At 38.8% G+C, this 17636-nt stretch overlaps 2 protein-coding genes across 4 annotated transcripts in view; both read left to right on the forward strand.

The window, feature by feature from the left end:
* Nucleotides 1-10171, forward strand: part of rassf4a (Ras association domain family member 4a) — a 26328-nt gene extending 16157 nt beyond the window's left edge. For all 3 annotated transcript variants that reach the window (XM_039783003.1, XM_039783005.1, XM_039783004.1), the window contains 8 exons: nucleotides 4112-4218; nucleotides 5428-5492; nucleotides 6195-6364; nucleotides 6731-6832; nucleotides 6912-6963; nucleotides 7056-7177; nucleotides 8932-9029; nucleotides 9678-10171. In XM_039783003.1, coding sequence (XP_039638937.1) covers nucleotides 4112-4218; nucleotides 5428-5492; nucleotides 6195-6364; nucleotides 6731-6832; nucleotides 6912-6963; nucleotides 7056-7177; nucleotides 8932-9029; nucleotides 9678-9747 — 786 coding nt within the window. In that variant the 3' untranslated portion in view covers nucleotides 9748-10171. The remainder of the gene's footprint in view (nucleotides 1-4111; nucleotides 4219-5427; nucleotides 5493-6194; nucleotides 6365-6730; nucleotides 6833-6911; nucleotides 6964-7055; nucleotides 7178-8931; nucleotides 9030-9677) is intronic.
* Nucleotides 10172-11534: 1363 nt separating this feature from the next.
* On the forward strand, nucleotides 11535-17563 carry si:dkey-275b16.2 (peroxisomal N(1)-acetyl-spermine/spermidine oxidase). Its single transcript, XM_039783002.1, has 10 exons — nucleotides 11535-11791; nucleotides 12429-12605; nucleotides 13006-13136; nucleotides 13272-13459; nucleotides 15075-15256; nucleotides 15658-15827; nucleotides 16465-16550; nucleotides 16663-16775; nucleotides 16931-17085; nucleotides 17199-17563. The coding sequence occupies exons 1-10, from the start codon at nucleotides 11644-11646 to the stop codon at nucleotides 17349-17351; spliced, it is 1503 nt and encodes a 500-aa protein (XP_039638936.1). The 5' UTR covers nucleotides 11535-11643; the 3' UTR covers nucleotides 17352-17563.
* The last annotated feature ends 73 nt before the right edge of the window (nucleotides 17564-17636 follow it).

Here is a 17636-nt window from a genome sequence, read left to right on the forward strand (position 1 = left end):
GTCAAAGGAGATCAGTAGAAATAACAGTAATAACAGTGATGGATAAGTACTCAGGTAAAAGTAGCACTACCACAGTAAAAATAAAAATACTCTGTAAAAGTGAAATGTTTTATTTTACATGTACTTTGAGTAAAAGTACACAAGTATTATCGTTAAAAATATATCTTACTTGAATTATCATCAGTAATCATTATGCAGAATGACCCATTTCAGAATAATGTATATAATATCATTATATACATTATAATATATTAATTGTTGCTGCCTTAATATGCACATTACTTTAATGTTGCAGCTGGTAATTGTGGGGCTAATTCTAATTAGGCTTTGTACACTTCTGGGTAGTTTGTAAATATCCCCCAGGGCATTAATAATGCCCTTTCCTATCTATCTATCTATCTATCTATCTATCTATCTATCTATCTATCTATCTATCTATCTATCTATAATAATATATCATGATTCATTTGATGATTATATTTTGTAATATTAATATGAATCTGAAAAGTAACTAGTAACTAACATTATCAAATACATGTAGTGGAGTTGAAAAGTCCAATATTTACTTCTTAAATGTAATGAAGTAGAAGAATAAAGTAGCAGAAAGTGGAAACACTCAAATACTAACATACAGAGCTTGAGTAATAATTACTTTCCACCACTTGCTAATAATAGTATGATCTGAAAATTAACTGGTGATTTAAACAGTGAAATAAATTTAGTGTAGTAAAATGTACACCATTCCCCTCTGTAATGTAGAAGTAGAGTATAGTAGTCTAATGTAGATGTTAAAGTAGCATACAATACAAATACTCAAGTAGCCATACATCAAAATTGTACTTGAGTACAGTATATGATTATCATTTAGTTCCATTCCACCACTAGCCTATAGATACAACCTCCCACAGTCTTTTACTACATACATGGATGCAACTTTGGCAGCAGCATTTCAACAATTATTTTTATGATCAGTTGATAATTTGGTAATTTAGTCTATAAAATGTCATAAAATAGTAAAACTGATAAGTTCCCAGAGCCCAAGGTGATGTCTATAAAGGTTTTGTTTTGTCTAACTGCAGAGATTCAGTTTATGGCGGAAAATAGAAAAGGAGCAGCACATTCTCACTTTTTCAAAGCTGGAACCAGAAATTGTTTAGCATTTTGCTTTGCTTGACAAATGACTTGAAGGATTAAACAATTATTGAAATTGTTGCAAATCATTTTATTAAAATAGTTCTGCTCTATTTTCAAGTGGATTGAGATGTGATGATATTTAGCTCTTTCGTAGAGTAACTTCAGAAACAGCAGAGAAACATCTTCATGATTATTTTAGTTTTTTATTAGAAAACTATATTCTTAACATCTTTACAAAATATCCAACGTAAACATGTAGACTTCAGTCCTCAGTGCATAGAAATAAATAGATCTTCACTATTCTCTTCAGCCATGTGGTTATTTTGTCTTTGTTTAGTCATCATAACAAGTCCCATCATACATTGCGTAGATTTGATCTTCATAAACAGAGCAGGCTCTTCCCTGCTTGTTTGAGATATTCCACCAAAGTGGCTTTGGGGCATCCCACAACATCTCCCTTCAAGTCCTTATCTGTCCAAACAGCCAGTCCACAGGATCTTTGCCCCTGCAGTCTTTTTCTCTGGCCATCTTGAGAGAAAAATCCTCTGCGCTGTTTAGACTCCGACTGTAATGTGTGGAAGTCCTTGGTGTGCAAGGAAAGCTGCGAGGAGGTGAAAAAAACGAGTACTGCCACAGCCTGGGGGGCCTCTGGAGTCTGACGGGGCCACAGCTCGGGGCCTCAACAGGGCGGGCAAGGGCCTGGATACTAGTCATGTAGTCCTCTAGAGACTGGGAGCTCTGGCTAGATTGAGAAGATGAGGGGTGGACAGGCAAGTCCTCAAGCGTCTCAGTAATGGTGGGTAAGAGAGGCAGGGAAAGTAACAACCACCTGCGTTTCATGCTGCAGCAGGAGAGGAAAAATCAAATAGTTAGACTGGCTCTTTGTCTACAGACTTCAATGACATAAAATAAATTGAACCATTAAAAAACAAATCTTTTTAATTAGGGTCTTTCTCTGTGCTGCTAAAAACTCTTCATCCTGGTTCTGCATCTGCATTTGCTGTTTTGCCTGTTGTCTTTTAGCCTTTTGCTTTGTTTATATAACAGATGAACTACTAACTGTACATACCTTTCCTCATATGATAGTGTGATTTACAATTAAGAATTAAAACTGCTGTCAAAACATTTAACTCTACTTCATGATTTGTGTTTCTTATCTTCTGTCTGGTTTGTAACAAGTAAAATATAAATTTGCTACAATTCCTTTAAAATCAAGTTGTAGAAATGGCTAAATGTAAGCCCTCTGTAATAAGGAACAGAAGAAGAAGAAGAAGAAGAAGAAGAAGAAGAAGAAGAAGAAGAAGAAGAAGAAGAAGAAGAAGAAGAAGAAGAAGAAGAAGCAGAAGCAGAAGCAGAAGCAGCAGCACTCTCACCTTTGATGCTTGAGTTGTATGGTTGACATGCAGAGGGAAACCAAGTGATGTCTAGTCCGCTCAGTTGAGTATGACTGGACCAGAGTGTGTATCCAGGCTTTATAGAGGCACCCTGAAGCAACTAAACCGCTACTTCTAAAAATAGCTCTGCTGAACTTACTCACTCTCCTGCCTGTTCAGGAAACTTGGGAGTGGCCTGTCAGCGAGGTTCAGTGGTGCAGCTGCTCTGAATGTTTATATTCCAGAAACAATGAAGCCCCTGAGACCAATCCGTCTCACCTCCGAAACCCCACTTTCTGCTTATTTTTCTCTGACAGTTCAGTATTAATATGATTATCTATCTAAAAATGGTACTAAAACTGACTGTGTTCATCTCCAGTATTATTATTCTTTTAGCAATTTGCACATTTCCCACTGACAAGCCTCCTTTTGATTCCACCACCTACGATCAGAAGTAACTGTTAGCCTCAAGTTATCCATGGAAATGAGACTATTAACAGTCTAAATATAAAAGGCAATATTTAGAGGCCCATCTTGAAGAATTACTTCAGCTCCATAAGCGTTTGTGTCGACAGCATTTAGGCCTAAATCTCAATATGTTTAAATCTACAACTGTTTTTTGATCAGTTGTCCTCAGTTTTTCTAATTGTCTAATTTGTTTTCTCTGTCAGGCATATTTTTCAAAGATTACAGAAAAGGTTCACACACACACTCACAAAATTATCAGTTAAGAATACTCTTCTGTATTAATGAAGGCCTGGTGCAAGATCAACAATTAAATCTATTGTATATACTGTGTAGAGTATGTGTGTGTATATATATATATATATATATATATATATACACCCATATATCCTCCTAAATACAGTATGTTATATAATACAGGGGCCTAATTAAAATGACCACAGTATACTTAATTTCCAATGAAATTAAAAGTCAACACTTTGGCAGTGTATCCGCTGATCAGACTTCTGAGAATTAGAATCGGTTTTTACTTTGGTGTTAAAATATCTGTGACAAATTGATTTATAGACTTTTCCATTAGCAGAATCTGGGTTAATAGAAAAGTATCAAAGTAGATATTGTGATGATATAACAAGCTGTTTTGAGATGAAGAAAACTGATTGTGATTACAACAGTCACAGCTGTGGTGTAATATGGGATTTATCACTGGTTCAGTTGTAATGTTTTTTTTGGGGGGGGTTGCATTCAAAAGGCAATTGAACATTTTTTTAAACAGAATGACACTGTTTTATCTCTGTACTCAGAACACATAGTGTGACCATTTTCTTCTAAATTTAGAGTTTCAATTCTGTGAAATCAAAACGCCTCCCCTGTGTGTACGTGACCCAAAGCAGTTAATGTCTCTGTTCTCATTATTGCTGCCTTCTCAGACGTGACTTCACCCATGTACTTTGTAAAAAAGGGCGGGTCAAACCTGGCGGGGTTTCTCCAAGATGAGAGGGTTCACCCTATAGCTGTGAGCGACTGTTCCTGCACGTACACCTGATATTGAGCCGCTGTGGCTGGCGGCCAGCAGGATATCCTCTCTGACCACGAGTGCTGATGCTTTTTGTTATGTGTGTTTGTGCATGTGTGTGTAGGAGGATGGAGAGCTCATTCTCGAGGGGTTGCTCAACATCTACTGGGGTCTTCGCCGGCCAATCAGACTTCAGATGTACGACGACAATGAAAGATTCCGTCTCAACCGGTATGACAACGCGGCCCAGACTGACACGCAGATGCCTTCGAGTGCTGAACAAACAGATGTTGGCTGTGTGACTACAACACTGTCAACAGGGACCTCTCGCACAATAGCAGGGAAAGTCAAACTATAACAACTGACCTATTTGTTCCCCAGCATCACCATGTATAGGTTTGAACATTTCTGTGAATATGTTAGAATTTACCAAAAGGCTAGTTTTCATCTGTAGTCCCTGGCCAGATGTTACAATAGACTCCCAACAAAACAGTATGATGTTGCTGTAAAGATTTGGCAATACTTTTGAATTCAGTAATACTAAATTAAAATTAAAAATGACTTTGTAGCCTGCATTAAAGCATGTAACAGTGAATGAAATATGATTAAACAAAACTAAATAAGAAATCAAGGAACAACATGAAAAATTCTGGCTATAGGCCTACACACATTAGTTTTCTTTTTGCATTGGCAACAAATTTTATATGTCCAAAACATTCACTGTTTCTAACTTCTCAAATGTGCGTGTTACATAGGCTAATAAAGTGAATATATTTGGGTTTCGGACTGTCATGTAAAAACAAGTAATTTGAACGTAACAATTTCACTATTTTCAAGCAAAACGAATAAATTGATCAGGGAAATTATTATTGATGCAATAATCTATAATCAAAATAGTCTTGACCTTGGAAACTGCAGTTCAAAATGCATTTAGCTAAGTTTATGCTTAACATAAAGACTGGAAGCAGGAAGAAACAGAGCTCTGGCTCTGTCCAAAGGTAAAACCAAACCAAAAGAAACCTAGCGTAGGCCTAATTACTGAGCTAGCTGTTTCCCCCTGCTTCCAGTCTTTGAGCTAAGCTAAGCTAACTGTCTCACGGCTGTATGCATATTTTATATGGCACTTGTGTGAGAGTGGTATCAATCTTCTCATCTAACTTTCGGTAAGAAAGCAAATAAGCGCATTTCCCAAAATGTTGAACTATTCTTTTAATTTAAGGTCCACCCACTAGGTTTTTCCAGGATATCAACCACATATCAAATTCTTCATCAAGATGCAGTTGAAAGCTCTGGGGAAAAAAAGCTAGCAAGTAGTTAAAATCAGCTAAATGTTATTTTTGCAAAACACCTGGATGCATTTTAAGGAGTACTATATATAGTGTTAGTAATGTTAACAAGTGATAAACACATGGTTTCTCTTTCTTCCTACTGAAACGATAGATCTGCTGTGGCAAAGCAGCTCTCAGTGGAGTCAAACAATAACTTGCTGGGTACAGAGACAGCTAGTGAGTAATATACACATGCAATCATTCTCACACACTGAAAATATTTGTATCTATAAAAAGGGGCCCTGCAGAAAAAAATTGGGAATCACTGTCTTAGAGGAGTTAAAATTCTGATGATAACAATGAACCTGCTCAACTGGTTGTATTTTCATAGAACTTAACTCACTCCAGATCTTAATTTGAGAGCAAAAGTATATGTTATACATGTATAGTATATGTGTATATAACAACAAAGTAATATACACATTAGCGTCTGCATTAAAAACTTTGTACATTGTATGGGATTGGAAAAAATAACATACACTTTGAAACCAATGACCATTATTTCAAATATGGTGACGTTGGTGATCATCTCATGTATGAATACATACCATACAGGGTGAAAACTAGGCAACATACAACCAATATTGGCTATACTGGCTATAAAACTAGTCTCAAATATTGTTTATTTTTTATAAATGAAAAAAAATAGGTAAGGAGAACCAAAACTGCTTTGGGTTAAGAGTATGAAAGAAAAGAAAAGAAAAGAAAACAATGGCATGTTGAACACCATGTGTTGATCCATCTTTGTGTAAAACTATTTGCAAATGTGTTTTCTTATTTTCGGTTTAACTGCCATGCGTAGCTGCTGATGTACAGTATATAAAAACAGGCACCATCTGGTGCATGTGTCAAGAGAGGTGTGTTTTTGTTGACCCTGAGGTGGGGACATGGGAGGTCAGGAGGACGAGGATTCTCCTCAGCTGCTGAGGACCAGGAGTGATGCTTCCTTCATGCGGGTTCAGAGGAGGTCGAAGACACACACTGCCAGAGATTTGCAGCGCTTGCGCACACACAGGTTCTCAATCAATGGACACTTCTACAACCACAAGGTACAATTAACAGACACACATAAACACACATTAATGTATCCCGTTGTTGACACATCTCCCGCTGCATATTGGCAGAAGTTTCCTGTGTGGGTGTGCCTGTACTTGTGCTGAGCCTGCTGTGGGCTGATTTCATTAATGTGCCACAGAGTACAAGGTTACACTGCGTTCCTTCATCAGTTTCTCCTGAATACAATGGGTGTGTTTTTATTGAACAGAAACCAACTTTAGACTGAGTGATTTCCTTCCTGTTTAGAATGTCCAACGTGTTCAAGTCCAGGAATCTCTACTCAAGTGTTGATGAAGCAAAGTTCATATTATGTTGTGCCCTCACATTTATTTCTACTTGTTTGTTTCTCTTGCTTTCAGACATCTGTATTTACTCCAGCCTATGGTTCAGTCACAAACGTACGAGTGAACAGCTCCATGACGACTGAACAAGTCCTCAACCTGCTGCTACACAAGTTTAGGGTAAGAAGTAACACACTGGTTACATCGCAAGAGGTGTTTGAGTAAAACTAGAAATACTCTGTATTTGTGTCTTTTTAAGGTGGAGAATAAATCAGAAGAGTTTGTCCTTTATATGGTGCACGAGTCTGGCGGTAAGTTGTAACTTTTATTGTGGTTTTGTCAGTAATAATGTTGTGTTATGTGTGTTTTTGGTCACTTGTTTCATTTGTCTATGTCCTTGTAGAAAAGACCCGACTGAGGGATGGTGAATACCCACTGGTGGCTCGTGTGCTTTATGGGCCCTGTGAGAAAATCTCCAAGATCTTGATCACGGAGGCCGACCTGGGAGAGGAAGTCACATATGATGTGAGTCTGGGCCTCCTGCCACCACTCTCTATGTTCTCTCATGTTTGTCTGGATGAGTGACCCTTTTTTATTTTTTGTGTAGTCCCTAACATAGACACAATGGACCAATGATAGACAGTTAGGTTAAATTTAGCACGCTAAGAAAAGGTATCCTGTTTCAGGACTGATGTAACAATAGACTAAGGCCGGTTACACACTGGATGCGTCGCGCGAGCGTGTCAGCTGCATGGCGTGTCCATTTTTATTTCAGCTCCCATGTTAACAGGTTAGAGCTTACACACTGCCTGCGTGACAAGCACGTCTCAAAACGCGTGCATGCTAGAAATAGGACAGACGCCTATTTTTCACACGACATGCAAGAGTGTTGGAAGCATTTCCAGGCAAATAGAATAGGAAAAGATGTTTATATGTTATTTAGACACTAATACATATTAATAAATGATGATTGTTGATTGTTGATGATTGAAAGTCTCTAGGTTTTGATATAAATGTAATTAAAAAAATTAATTGATTTTCTAATATTGCACCTGTCAATACAGAACGACATATTCTGTAGCCTATTTTGCCATCAATACTTCCGACGTTGTCTTTGCTGTAATCAAATCAGTATATATTTATGTTTAACATGGTATTTCATGTTATCAATGGGAAACATGTGTCCAGACAAGGCTAACAGCAGTCAGACACGTTTCTGGTGTGTAAAGACAGAAAAATCCACGCAGCCGCCACGCAGCTGACACGGTGTGTAACCGGCCTAAGATGGCCGACAGCGTGTTGTAATTGCACTGAGTAATAAATAAAACCTGTTGCTGGAGAACGTTTCTGGATTGTTTATGATTGGAATCACATATATCTATGATACTGATCAACTTAGTAACACAAGTTAAAGGGTCAGTTCAAGCAAATAACTTGCCTCTATCTAGCTGTAGTTTTTATTTATTCACCTTTTATTTCTGCATTTATTCTTTTATTTCCCTATCTGTTGTTCAGTCACTCCATCATGACATTGTTAACTGACAACTCCTCTTTTCCTGTCCTCCTTTCTTCCTCGCCTCCTCCTTTCTTTCTCTCCTCTTTTCTCCTCTCCTTTCTTTCTCTCCTTTACTTTTTCTTCTTTCTTCCTCTCCTCCTCTCCTCCTTTCTTCCTCCTCTCCTCCTCTCTTTTCCCCCTCCTCTCTTCTCTTTCTCTTCTATACTTATAGTCAATTATTCATTATTAGTATGGTTAATCTTTCATTAACTGAGAGTTTTATACAACTTTTAAGTACCATTCATACTTTTTGAAAATATTCAACACAGTCATCAAATTGAAGCCAGCAATCCTGTTTAGCATCAGTTTAAAATATATATACATCATATATATATAAAATATATATAATAATATTTATATTCCACATCTTTCAAACTTTATTGGTATTACTGTAATTAACTTTTCAATGACATTCATACTAATTAAACCCATTCCAACTTTTCCAACTATTCTCACTAATTCACCTTCTTCTTACACAATTCATGCCAGCAATCAGTCTTTCAACATACAGCATTCACACCAGAATTTCTTCAGAAATTGCATTCTCTAGTTTTTTATTTTATTTTTTTCATGTTTTTATTTGTACTGAGAAAAGAGGAATGAAAACTGTTTTGGGATGCCCATGTACCTACAGTATGGGTGCAAGTAATCAAGGATATGTGTAGCCCACTCCACTCTTGCTAATATGATATGTGCTGATATGTTTCAATCTTTTTCTCCCCAGGTTGCCCAATACATAAAGTTTGAGATTCCTGTTTTAGACAGCTTTGTAGAGAAACTTAAAGAGGAAGAGGAACGTGAGATAAACAAGCTGACCAAAAAGTAAGTCAAGAGTCATTCTACTCAGCAAACAATCTGGTTACAATCTAGACAAAGCCTTCTTTAATAAGAAATATGAAGCCAATATCTGTGACTGATTCCGGAAATCAAAACAAGACTTTTACTGTAATGAGGACAGTGTTTGTGTGAAACATTCCTAACTCACTGTTTGCAAGATTGTGTAATCATGAACTCATCTAAGTGAGATTTCTGTAACACATTTTGTGTGTGTGTGTGTGTGTGTGTGTGTGTGTGTGTGTGTGTGTGTGTGTGTGTGTGTGTGTGTGTGTGTGTGTGTGTGTGTGTGTGTGTGTGTGTGTGTGTGTGTGTGTGTGTGTGTAAGACCAAAACCAACGATGAATTGATCCCACTAACAAGTATTGCCTGTTAGCTTATTCCTCTGTGCTATTGACCCTCACTGTCGTCCCACACATATTAATAATTAAAAATGATTAACCAAGTAACACATTGTATGTTTTGGTCTTTCAATAAGATTTGAAATAAGAAAACTAAAAGGTTTATTAGTCGCACTCAGTTTATTTATTTTGTATATGTATGTACCAAAATGTGTGTATTTGAGTGCCTGTTTGTAAGTGTAAGAGTGTGTCAGAGATAAAGTCTTTAATCATGTGTGTTTTCTCACTTTGGCAGGTACAGTGCTCTGAAGTCTATGATTCAACATCAGCTCGAAGGAAGAGCTCACACCAGTGACAGAGTATGAGTGTTTATGTAGGCACTAATGTAGTGTGTGTGTGTGTGTGTGTGTGTGTGTGTGTGTGTGTGTGTGTGTGTGTGTGTGTGTAGAAGGGAGGGTTCAACACTAGGGTTGTTGATTTACTATGGGAACATTTGCCAATACTGTAGTGAATGTAGAGGTAAAGGTAAAAGGGTATTGGCTGAAATAGAACCATACCATACACCAATGTGCTACTACTTTTAGAATAACATATCTCAACAGTTTGTATTATCTGTTAATGTTATTACTGTGAAGTGTATCACTGCTTTGATATCTCTACTGTTAATATATTTGCATTTTGTATGAAAATTCTTACAGCAAATGTGAATATTTATACAAGCTGTTTTTGATCATGTTTTCTCTGACTTGGACCTTTTTATGTAATAAATACGTTTTAGTGTGGCTTTTATAATGCTGTTGGATCTCTGCTGACACCACACATAGCGACTCGGACTTTGGACAAAGAAAACAGCCATCTTTATTATTTCCTGTACTTCCACAGTGACTGGAGCACAGATTAGAATTGTTCTTCTGAGTGACCCTCTTTGCCAGCTAGTTCCCATGAGCTGTGTGTGTGTGTGTGTGTGTGTGTGTGTGTGTCTGTGTGTGTGTGTGTGTGTGTGTGTGTGTGTGTGTGTGTGTGTGTGTGTGTGTGTGTGTGTGTGTGTGTGTGTGTGTGTGTGTGTGTGTGTGTGTGGGAACCTATCAACATTTCACAAAGAGGGTATCCTGAGAGAGGAGGGCTGTTCCGTTTTCCCACAGTTCCAAAACAGCAAGACTGTAATATTTGGTGGACCAACCTTGAACATTATTGCCATTTGATTATCAAATAAAAGAAATTCTATAAGGCCTATAATAATTTTATATTAAGGTTTGTGTTTGCTGAATGGGAGTCTGTATTATTACTACATTACATTACATCAAAATGGCTATCTAATGCAGCAATCTAAGCTCTAGTAGTGAATAATATATGACATTACAATACCGCAAATATATTTGTTGTTTACACCTGTAAATAATTAAATTAAAAATGATTTCACTTGCATAAAAACACTAACTACATGGAATTTTAGTGTTAACAATGACATTCTTTTCTGAGTGTTATTATTCAGCAAACACTACGATGTAAAAACACATAACTTCAGGCGGAGGCGCAGTCACACTTGCTTATCTCAGTATAAGGTGCGATCACTCACTATCTCCCTCATGAGACATATATATATACAGTATCTCACAAAAGTGAGTACACCCCTCACATTTTAGTAAATATTTCATTATATCTTTTAATGGGACAACACTGAAACTAAACCGTTGGCAACAAGAGTACAGCCCTATGTTAAATTCCCATACAGGCAGGCAGATTTTTATTTTTAAAGGCCAGTTATTTCATGGATCCAGGATACTATGCATCCTGATAAAGTTCCCTTGGCCTTTGGAATTAAAATAGCCCCACATCATCACATTACCCTTCACCATACCCAGAGATTGGCATGGGGTAATTTCCATAAAATCATCTCTCAATGCAAATCAAACCAGCTATTAGGCTAACCGACATAAAACCATGCTCGTGCCGCCCCCCATGTGTCATGAAAAAATGCCGCCCCGGACGGCTGCCCCATAGAGAAAGACACTCTCTTGATAATAAAGTAAGAAACGGCAAAACATGGAGTGATACAAAAAATATATTATTACACTCACTTCAGTTCCAGCAGGTTTTAGCCGAAACGAGGTTTATTTTGAAACTCTTAAACGGAAGACAGTTTTTAAGTCACCGCCTATCTCTTTTCTCTTCAGGAAGGACGGACCGTCCCGACACGAGTCAGCTTTCTTTTATTGTCTTTGGCAGTATTGCATTGCAATAGTGCAGGTCCAGCTACGCTCATGAGTGTGAACGCAAAAGTAGTCATTATAGGATGCGGGATATCAGGTATAGCGGCGGCACACCGACTGGCTAACGCTGGATTTCATCATGTGCGGATACTTGAAGCGACGGCAAGAAGCGGAGGAAGAATTAAAACCGGCAGATTGGGTGAGCGTCTGTGTGAGGCAACTATTTACTTTGACTGCAGTTTATCTTTAAGTCGGTTTCAAGAAATTATCAAACCAATTTTTCTCGCGGAGTCTCAAAGGTCACTGTAATTTTGTTTATGGCTTCTCCGTTCCCACCTTTACAGTCTATGGTTCCCACGCAGGAAATTTTGCGTTAACGTAGGCTACTTGGTAATACGCTGTGATCCAGCAGGCACTGACAGGAGCATGCTATAAGCCTTGTTGTCTTGCTTGCTTGCAACTACTATTTTAATAGGCTATATGTTTCTGTGAAAAAATGTATTCCATAAACAAATCTTACAGATCCAAATAGTTTCTCACCTACTGTTTAAATGTTTTGTTATAAATAATGTGACTATAACTGATAAATAACATACAAGAGATGATTAGGGTTATAATTTATATTCTAATACTTGATTTTCTTAACCTTCTTATATTTAGAGAATGTGTGACATGCTGTGCTTACAACACCAAAACAAATTCCTTGTATGTGTAAAAAAAACGTACTTGGCAATAAAGCTTTTTCTGATTTTTATACAGTCATAAGCAATAAGCAATACCCAGACAATAACTCTTTTCTTCTCTGCAACCACACACTATTTTACATCTGACTGCAGGTGATAACATTGTTGAGATAGGAGCAAACTGGATTCATGGACCATCCGAGGAGAACCCAGTGTTTTGTCTTGCCCGTCAGTACAGGCTGCTGGATCCAGAGGCCCTCACCCCAGAGAACCAGGCCATGGACGTCGGAGGACACCCCCCCTGGGTTCCAAACATTTTCAGCAGTTCAGGTCGCCTTCATATTATTTTGAACTATCTGAGGGGTCAGTCTAGACAGAGTTCTTGATTTCTGAATTATGTGTTTACAGCAGTCACATACACAAGTCACAGGTAAAGGTAGTTGAACATTGAGTGTTATGCTCAAGCCTGAGTTCTTAAGTGTGTGCTTTGTAGAAATCCACTTATGCATATCCTTATTTAAACTAAAATTAGAATGACCAGGTACAAGGACAGTATGAAACCGGTATTTCAGCAGAATAGATCCAAACTAAAATGAATTACAGCTGTGCTTACAAGAGCTTTTGCATTATTGTATTTAATGATAGCCAGTGTCATTGATACTGTAGCGTTTGATTGTAACCTGATGATATTTTCCTAATTAGTATTCTGTATGTTGTGTAACATTTGCAGGTCGGAAGCTGAACCCTGAGGACATCTATCCTGCTCTGGAGATGTTTGCTGAGCTGATGTATGAGAGTTCAGAATTTGAGAGTCAAGGAGGAGAACCCTGGGCTTGTGTGGGAGATTTCATACGGTCAGAGGTATGTTTCTCTCTCTGGCTATAATAATAATACTGGATGATGCCTAAATTGGCTGGAATATCTCATATGTTCTTGATAATAAACTGAATCTTGCTAGAATAAAGAGTTTGTTTTTTTGCTTGTTGTTTTGGGCAGGCTAAACGACGAGCAGCAGAGGAGTGGAAAGATATTGATGCAACCACCAGATCTCTGCGACTGTGTGTGATCAGTAACTTGTTGAAGGTGGAGTGCTGTGTTAATGGCTCTCCCAGCATGGATGAGGTGGGCCTGGGGGCATATGGCTTATACAAGACTCTACCTGGACTGGACTGTACATTCCCAGCGTTCGTATTCCAACATTTTATACATACAGTATAGTGCAGCAACTAACAATTATTTCTATAATCAATGTCATGAAGTCGTTATTTCCTACATTTACATATTAATAACTTCACAAGTAAAAGTGGTTGGTCAGACAAGCAATTGCAAAACACCAAAGGACGTCCCAATTATTTATTTTATAGAAACATAAAATTAAGTTCCGTCCATCCATCCATTTTCCTCTGCTTACCCGGGGCCAGGTTGTGGTGGCAGCTGGCTAAGCAAGGTATTCCAGATGTCCCTCTCCTTAGAAACGTTTTCCAGCTTCTCCTGGGGGATTCCCAGGAGTTCCCAGGCCAGATTAAATATATAATCCCTACAGCGTGTTCTGTGTCTACCCCAGGGTCTCCTACCAGTTGGGCGTGCTCTGAAAAATCTCCAAAAGGAGTTGCCCTGAAGGCATCCTGATCAGATGCCGTAATCACCTCAACAGGCTCCTTTTGATGCAAAGGAAGGAAGTGGCTCTACTCCAAGCTCCCTTCTTCGGATACCAAGCACACTTATAACTCACCCTACACTAGAACATGGTGTTTGTTATGGCCAATAGAATAAAAAAAAGCAATCCCCATCCAGAACTCCTCCCAGACACTCCAAGAAGGCGGGATACACTGAGCTGCTGTTTGATGCATAAGTCCAACGGTCAGAGACTTCCTCTAAGGAACACGCAGTCGCAAAGAGGTGACTGTCTTGTTTCCCTAACAGAGTGGTGCTCAGCCGGGGGCTCGTGAGTATCCCCACACCTGCCCGGCGCCTCTCATCCTGGGCAACTCCATAAAAGAACAGGATTCTGCCCTTCCCAGAGTTTGGTTCCAGACCCAATGCAATGCATAGAGCCCAACTATATTTAGTTGGTACTGCTCCACCTCATACAGCAGCTCCAGTTCCTTACCCACCAAAGAGATGACGTTGCACATCCCGAGAACCAGTCTGTGATGCCATAGGTCAGCACGCCTAGGTCCCTGCGCCCTGGCTTACAATACACCAAAACCCCGTGCCTGTCCCTGCCTGTAGTTCTTTCAGGCTGTGCCTGGACGAGCCCTAAGACCCGGCCATCAGACACTCGCCTGGTAGTTTTATCTAATACATACAGTACCTTATTCAGCATATTAGAAGTAAATTATATTGCCTGTTAAAACTTTAGTGTGTAACTTTTTGATATTAATGAACGTCATTACATTCAAGCCATTGCCAAATGAGTTGCTACAAAGCTAATTAAGACTATCGGCTCCACACAACTCTGTATTTCTCAGTATGGCTATGTTCAGAAGATTGTGTCGTCCGGTGACTTTCCCATGCAGAAGCTCGATGGGAAGATAATTACCTCTTCTGAAGAGTCTGTCATGTTTTTTTAATCCTTGGTGTCTTCCTTGCATACTAGCAACTGGATGGAGGAGGGGTAGGGGTGCTTGCGCGATCCTGGAAGGCTGTCCCGACAGTGTTGTTGTCATTACTACCATTTTTACATAGAATTCCTCATGTGGGAGACAAAAACTACGCACTATAGCTTTAATTAACTGATTGTTTCAGCACACATGTGACTGTTTGTTTGACTTAAACAGCATTTTCTTTTAATTTCAGTGGCTATGAAGGTCTAATCAAAAACTTGATGTCGGAGCTTCCCAGTGGTTTAGTGACCTACAATCAGGCTGTTCGCTGTGTCCACTGGAACAACACAGAGAAGAGAGAAAACCCTGTGACGATCGAGTGTGATGATGGGGAGAGGATTGTTTCTGATCATGTTATTGTCACAGTACCTCTAGGTAGACTCCGACACCTACCTTCACAAACACAGTTTGCTATTTTCTATTTCAGTGCATGAAATGTTAAGGGTTGTGCTACATCTCAGCTTTTAACAGGACCTTTAACATTCTCAACCAGTTACTGTTGCCAAAAGCATTATGTAATTAAGCATTACATTTGTCAACTTGGGAATTTGCTTGTAAACAATATTTACACATTTTAGTTTCTGTTTCTAATATAAACATTGTAATTACTAAATCCTGTCACTAAATAAAATCTCAAGCATAACATCTCTCTTATTCTGCAGATTAAGCACAGTTAAACAATCAATAATAAAATGTGACTTTCTGGTGTCATCTTAAACAGTTAAAATTCAAGCTAGTCATAACCTAACTTGTTCTGGTTTGTTCTGTTTCATCAGGATACCTAAAGAAGCACCATTCAGCACTGTTTCGTCCTCTTCTCCCTCTTCACAAGCTGCACTCCATCCAGCGACTAGGTTTTGGAACAAACAATAAAATATTTGTGGAGTTTGATTCACCGTGGTGGGATGCTGACTGTGAGATAATCCATCTTGTGTGGGAAGATGAGGTGAGACGTGTAGTCAATAAATAAAGGTTTACATTTACTCTAAAGTATGTGTATACACACCAAACTCAGTAATTCTTTATTTAAAATACTTTAATAAACCAAGATGTTGATAGAGATATAGCCAATACAGTCTCTGTCTGTGTTGGGGGAAACACAGTCCAGCACTGTGTGCCCCATAACGTCCACCAAGTGCCACACCCCAGAAACGAGTGCAGGCCAACATCTCCAACTATGTTTAAATATTATGATTTAGTAGGATTAAACATGGGATGCTTTCGTTGGTTAACATGGCTCCTCGCTTCCCCCAGTCACATCTCTTTCTAAAATGTGTTTATCACGAAAAAACTGAACAGACATGAAAATAGAAAGCAGTAGAAATGATTTTATCATCTTCATCTGCCACCAGAAATTCCTTGCCATCCTCCTCCTCATCATTACCCAGAATAAGGGGTTCTTTGACCAGTTTTTAACATGATCACTGGCTAACAATTATTCTCAATGACAGAGTAGCCATTTTGTCTCATTCTCCATCCAAACATATCACAAAAAAGTTTGATGTTTAGGCCACTAGTTTGCAAAAAAGATGTAACACATGCAAGCGTTTGAACTGTTTGTTTCATTTTTTGTCATGATTCAGGATGTAATGGTGGACTACGTGCCAGATGTACAGAGATCCTGGATAAAGAAGTTGTTTGGCTTCACTGTGCTGAAACCTACCGAAAGGTCAACAACCACAAATGCTGATGATTGCTTTCCCTGTGCATGTTGTATTAAATGCAAAATAACTGATAAATCATTGAATTTAATGCAGTCCTGTTTGTGGTTTAACTTTCAGGTATGGCCATGTTTTGTGTGGCTGGATTGCTGGGCATGAGTCAGAGTATATGGAGACACTGTCCGAACAAGAGGTCACACACACCATCTCACAAATCATCCACAGATTTACAGGTGAGTCTAAATAAATCAGGAATAGGCAACAATTCTCCATTCAGAGCACATTACTTCCACAGCAGGATCTTTACATTTTCTAAAAGTGTTTCTGTCTAAAGTGTCATTTTAAAATGCTCCCTGTCAGCACTCGCCAACTAACTGTGTGTGTTTAGGAAACCCTACCATCACCCCTAGGAGAGTCCTGCGCTCCCAGTGGTTTCATGACCCCTGGACATGTGGATCATACAGTTACCCAGGAAAAGGCTGTTCAGCGCAGGACCTGGACAACATGATGGAGCCCCTGCCTACGAAGGGATCACAGTCACAAGTACCCACATGTTCATACTCTTAACACATATGTTTGCACTGAACATAACCATTAACTCATACATTATTAACCAATGTGTAAGACGTTTTTTGTAAATATGTGGTCTGTTTCAGCCCCTGCAGGTGTTGTTTGCTGGAGAGGCTACTCATCCCTGCTACTACTCAACCGTCCATGGAGCTCTCCTCACTGGGTGGAGAGAAGCTGACAGACTCATCTCTCACTACTCCTCCATCAGTCCGTCGGAGCCACCCAAGTCCAAGCTTTAAAAGAACAACACTACTTTGACAGAGATTTATCATATGTATGGCTCAAATCTGCAACTTCAAGCTATCATCTCATAGTTTATTTGGAGGATTGTGTGGGAGCCTGCATTTTTATTTAAATCAGTCACTTAAAGTGCTCATATTATGCTTTTTGGCTTGTTGTTTTGTGCACGTTTATTATAGGTTTACAAAGTGAAAAAGCCCAAAGTCCACCCCAAAGGGACTTACCATCTCCAACAGAAAACACTGTTCACAAACTGCTCCAAACAGCTCTGTTGTAGTCCAGCC

The sequence above is a fragment of the Perca fluviatilis genome, chromosome 19, assembly GCF_010015445.1.
Source record: "Perca fluviatilis chromosome 19, GENO_Pfluv_1.0, whole genome shotgun sequence".
Taxonomy (NCBI): Eukaryota; Metazoa; Chordata; class Actinopteri; order Perciformes; family Percidae; genus Perca; species Perca fluviatilis.

What these genes read in the sequence shown, in the direction of transcription:
- si:dkey-275b16.2 (XM_039783002.1), top strand. Translation starts at nt 11,644, where the DNA reads ATGAGTGTGAACGCAAAAGTAGTCATTATAGGATGCGGGATATCAGGT. An exon ending in GAGATTTCATACGGTCAGAG is followed by an intron (nt 13,137 to 13,271) that starts GTATGTTTCTCT and finishes TGTTTTGGGCAG; the next exon opens with GCTAAACGACGAGCAGCAGA. An exon ending in AATCATCCACAGATTTACAG is followed by an intron (nt 16,776 to 16,930) that starts GTGAGTCTAAAT and finishes GTGTGTGTTTAG; the next exon opens with GAAACCCTACCATCACCCCT.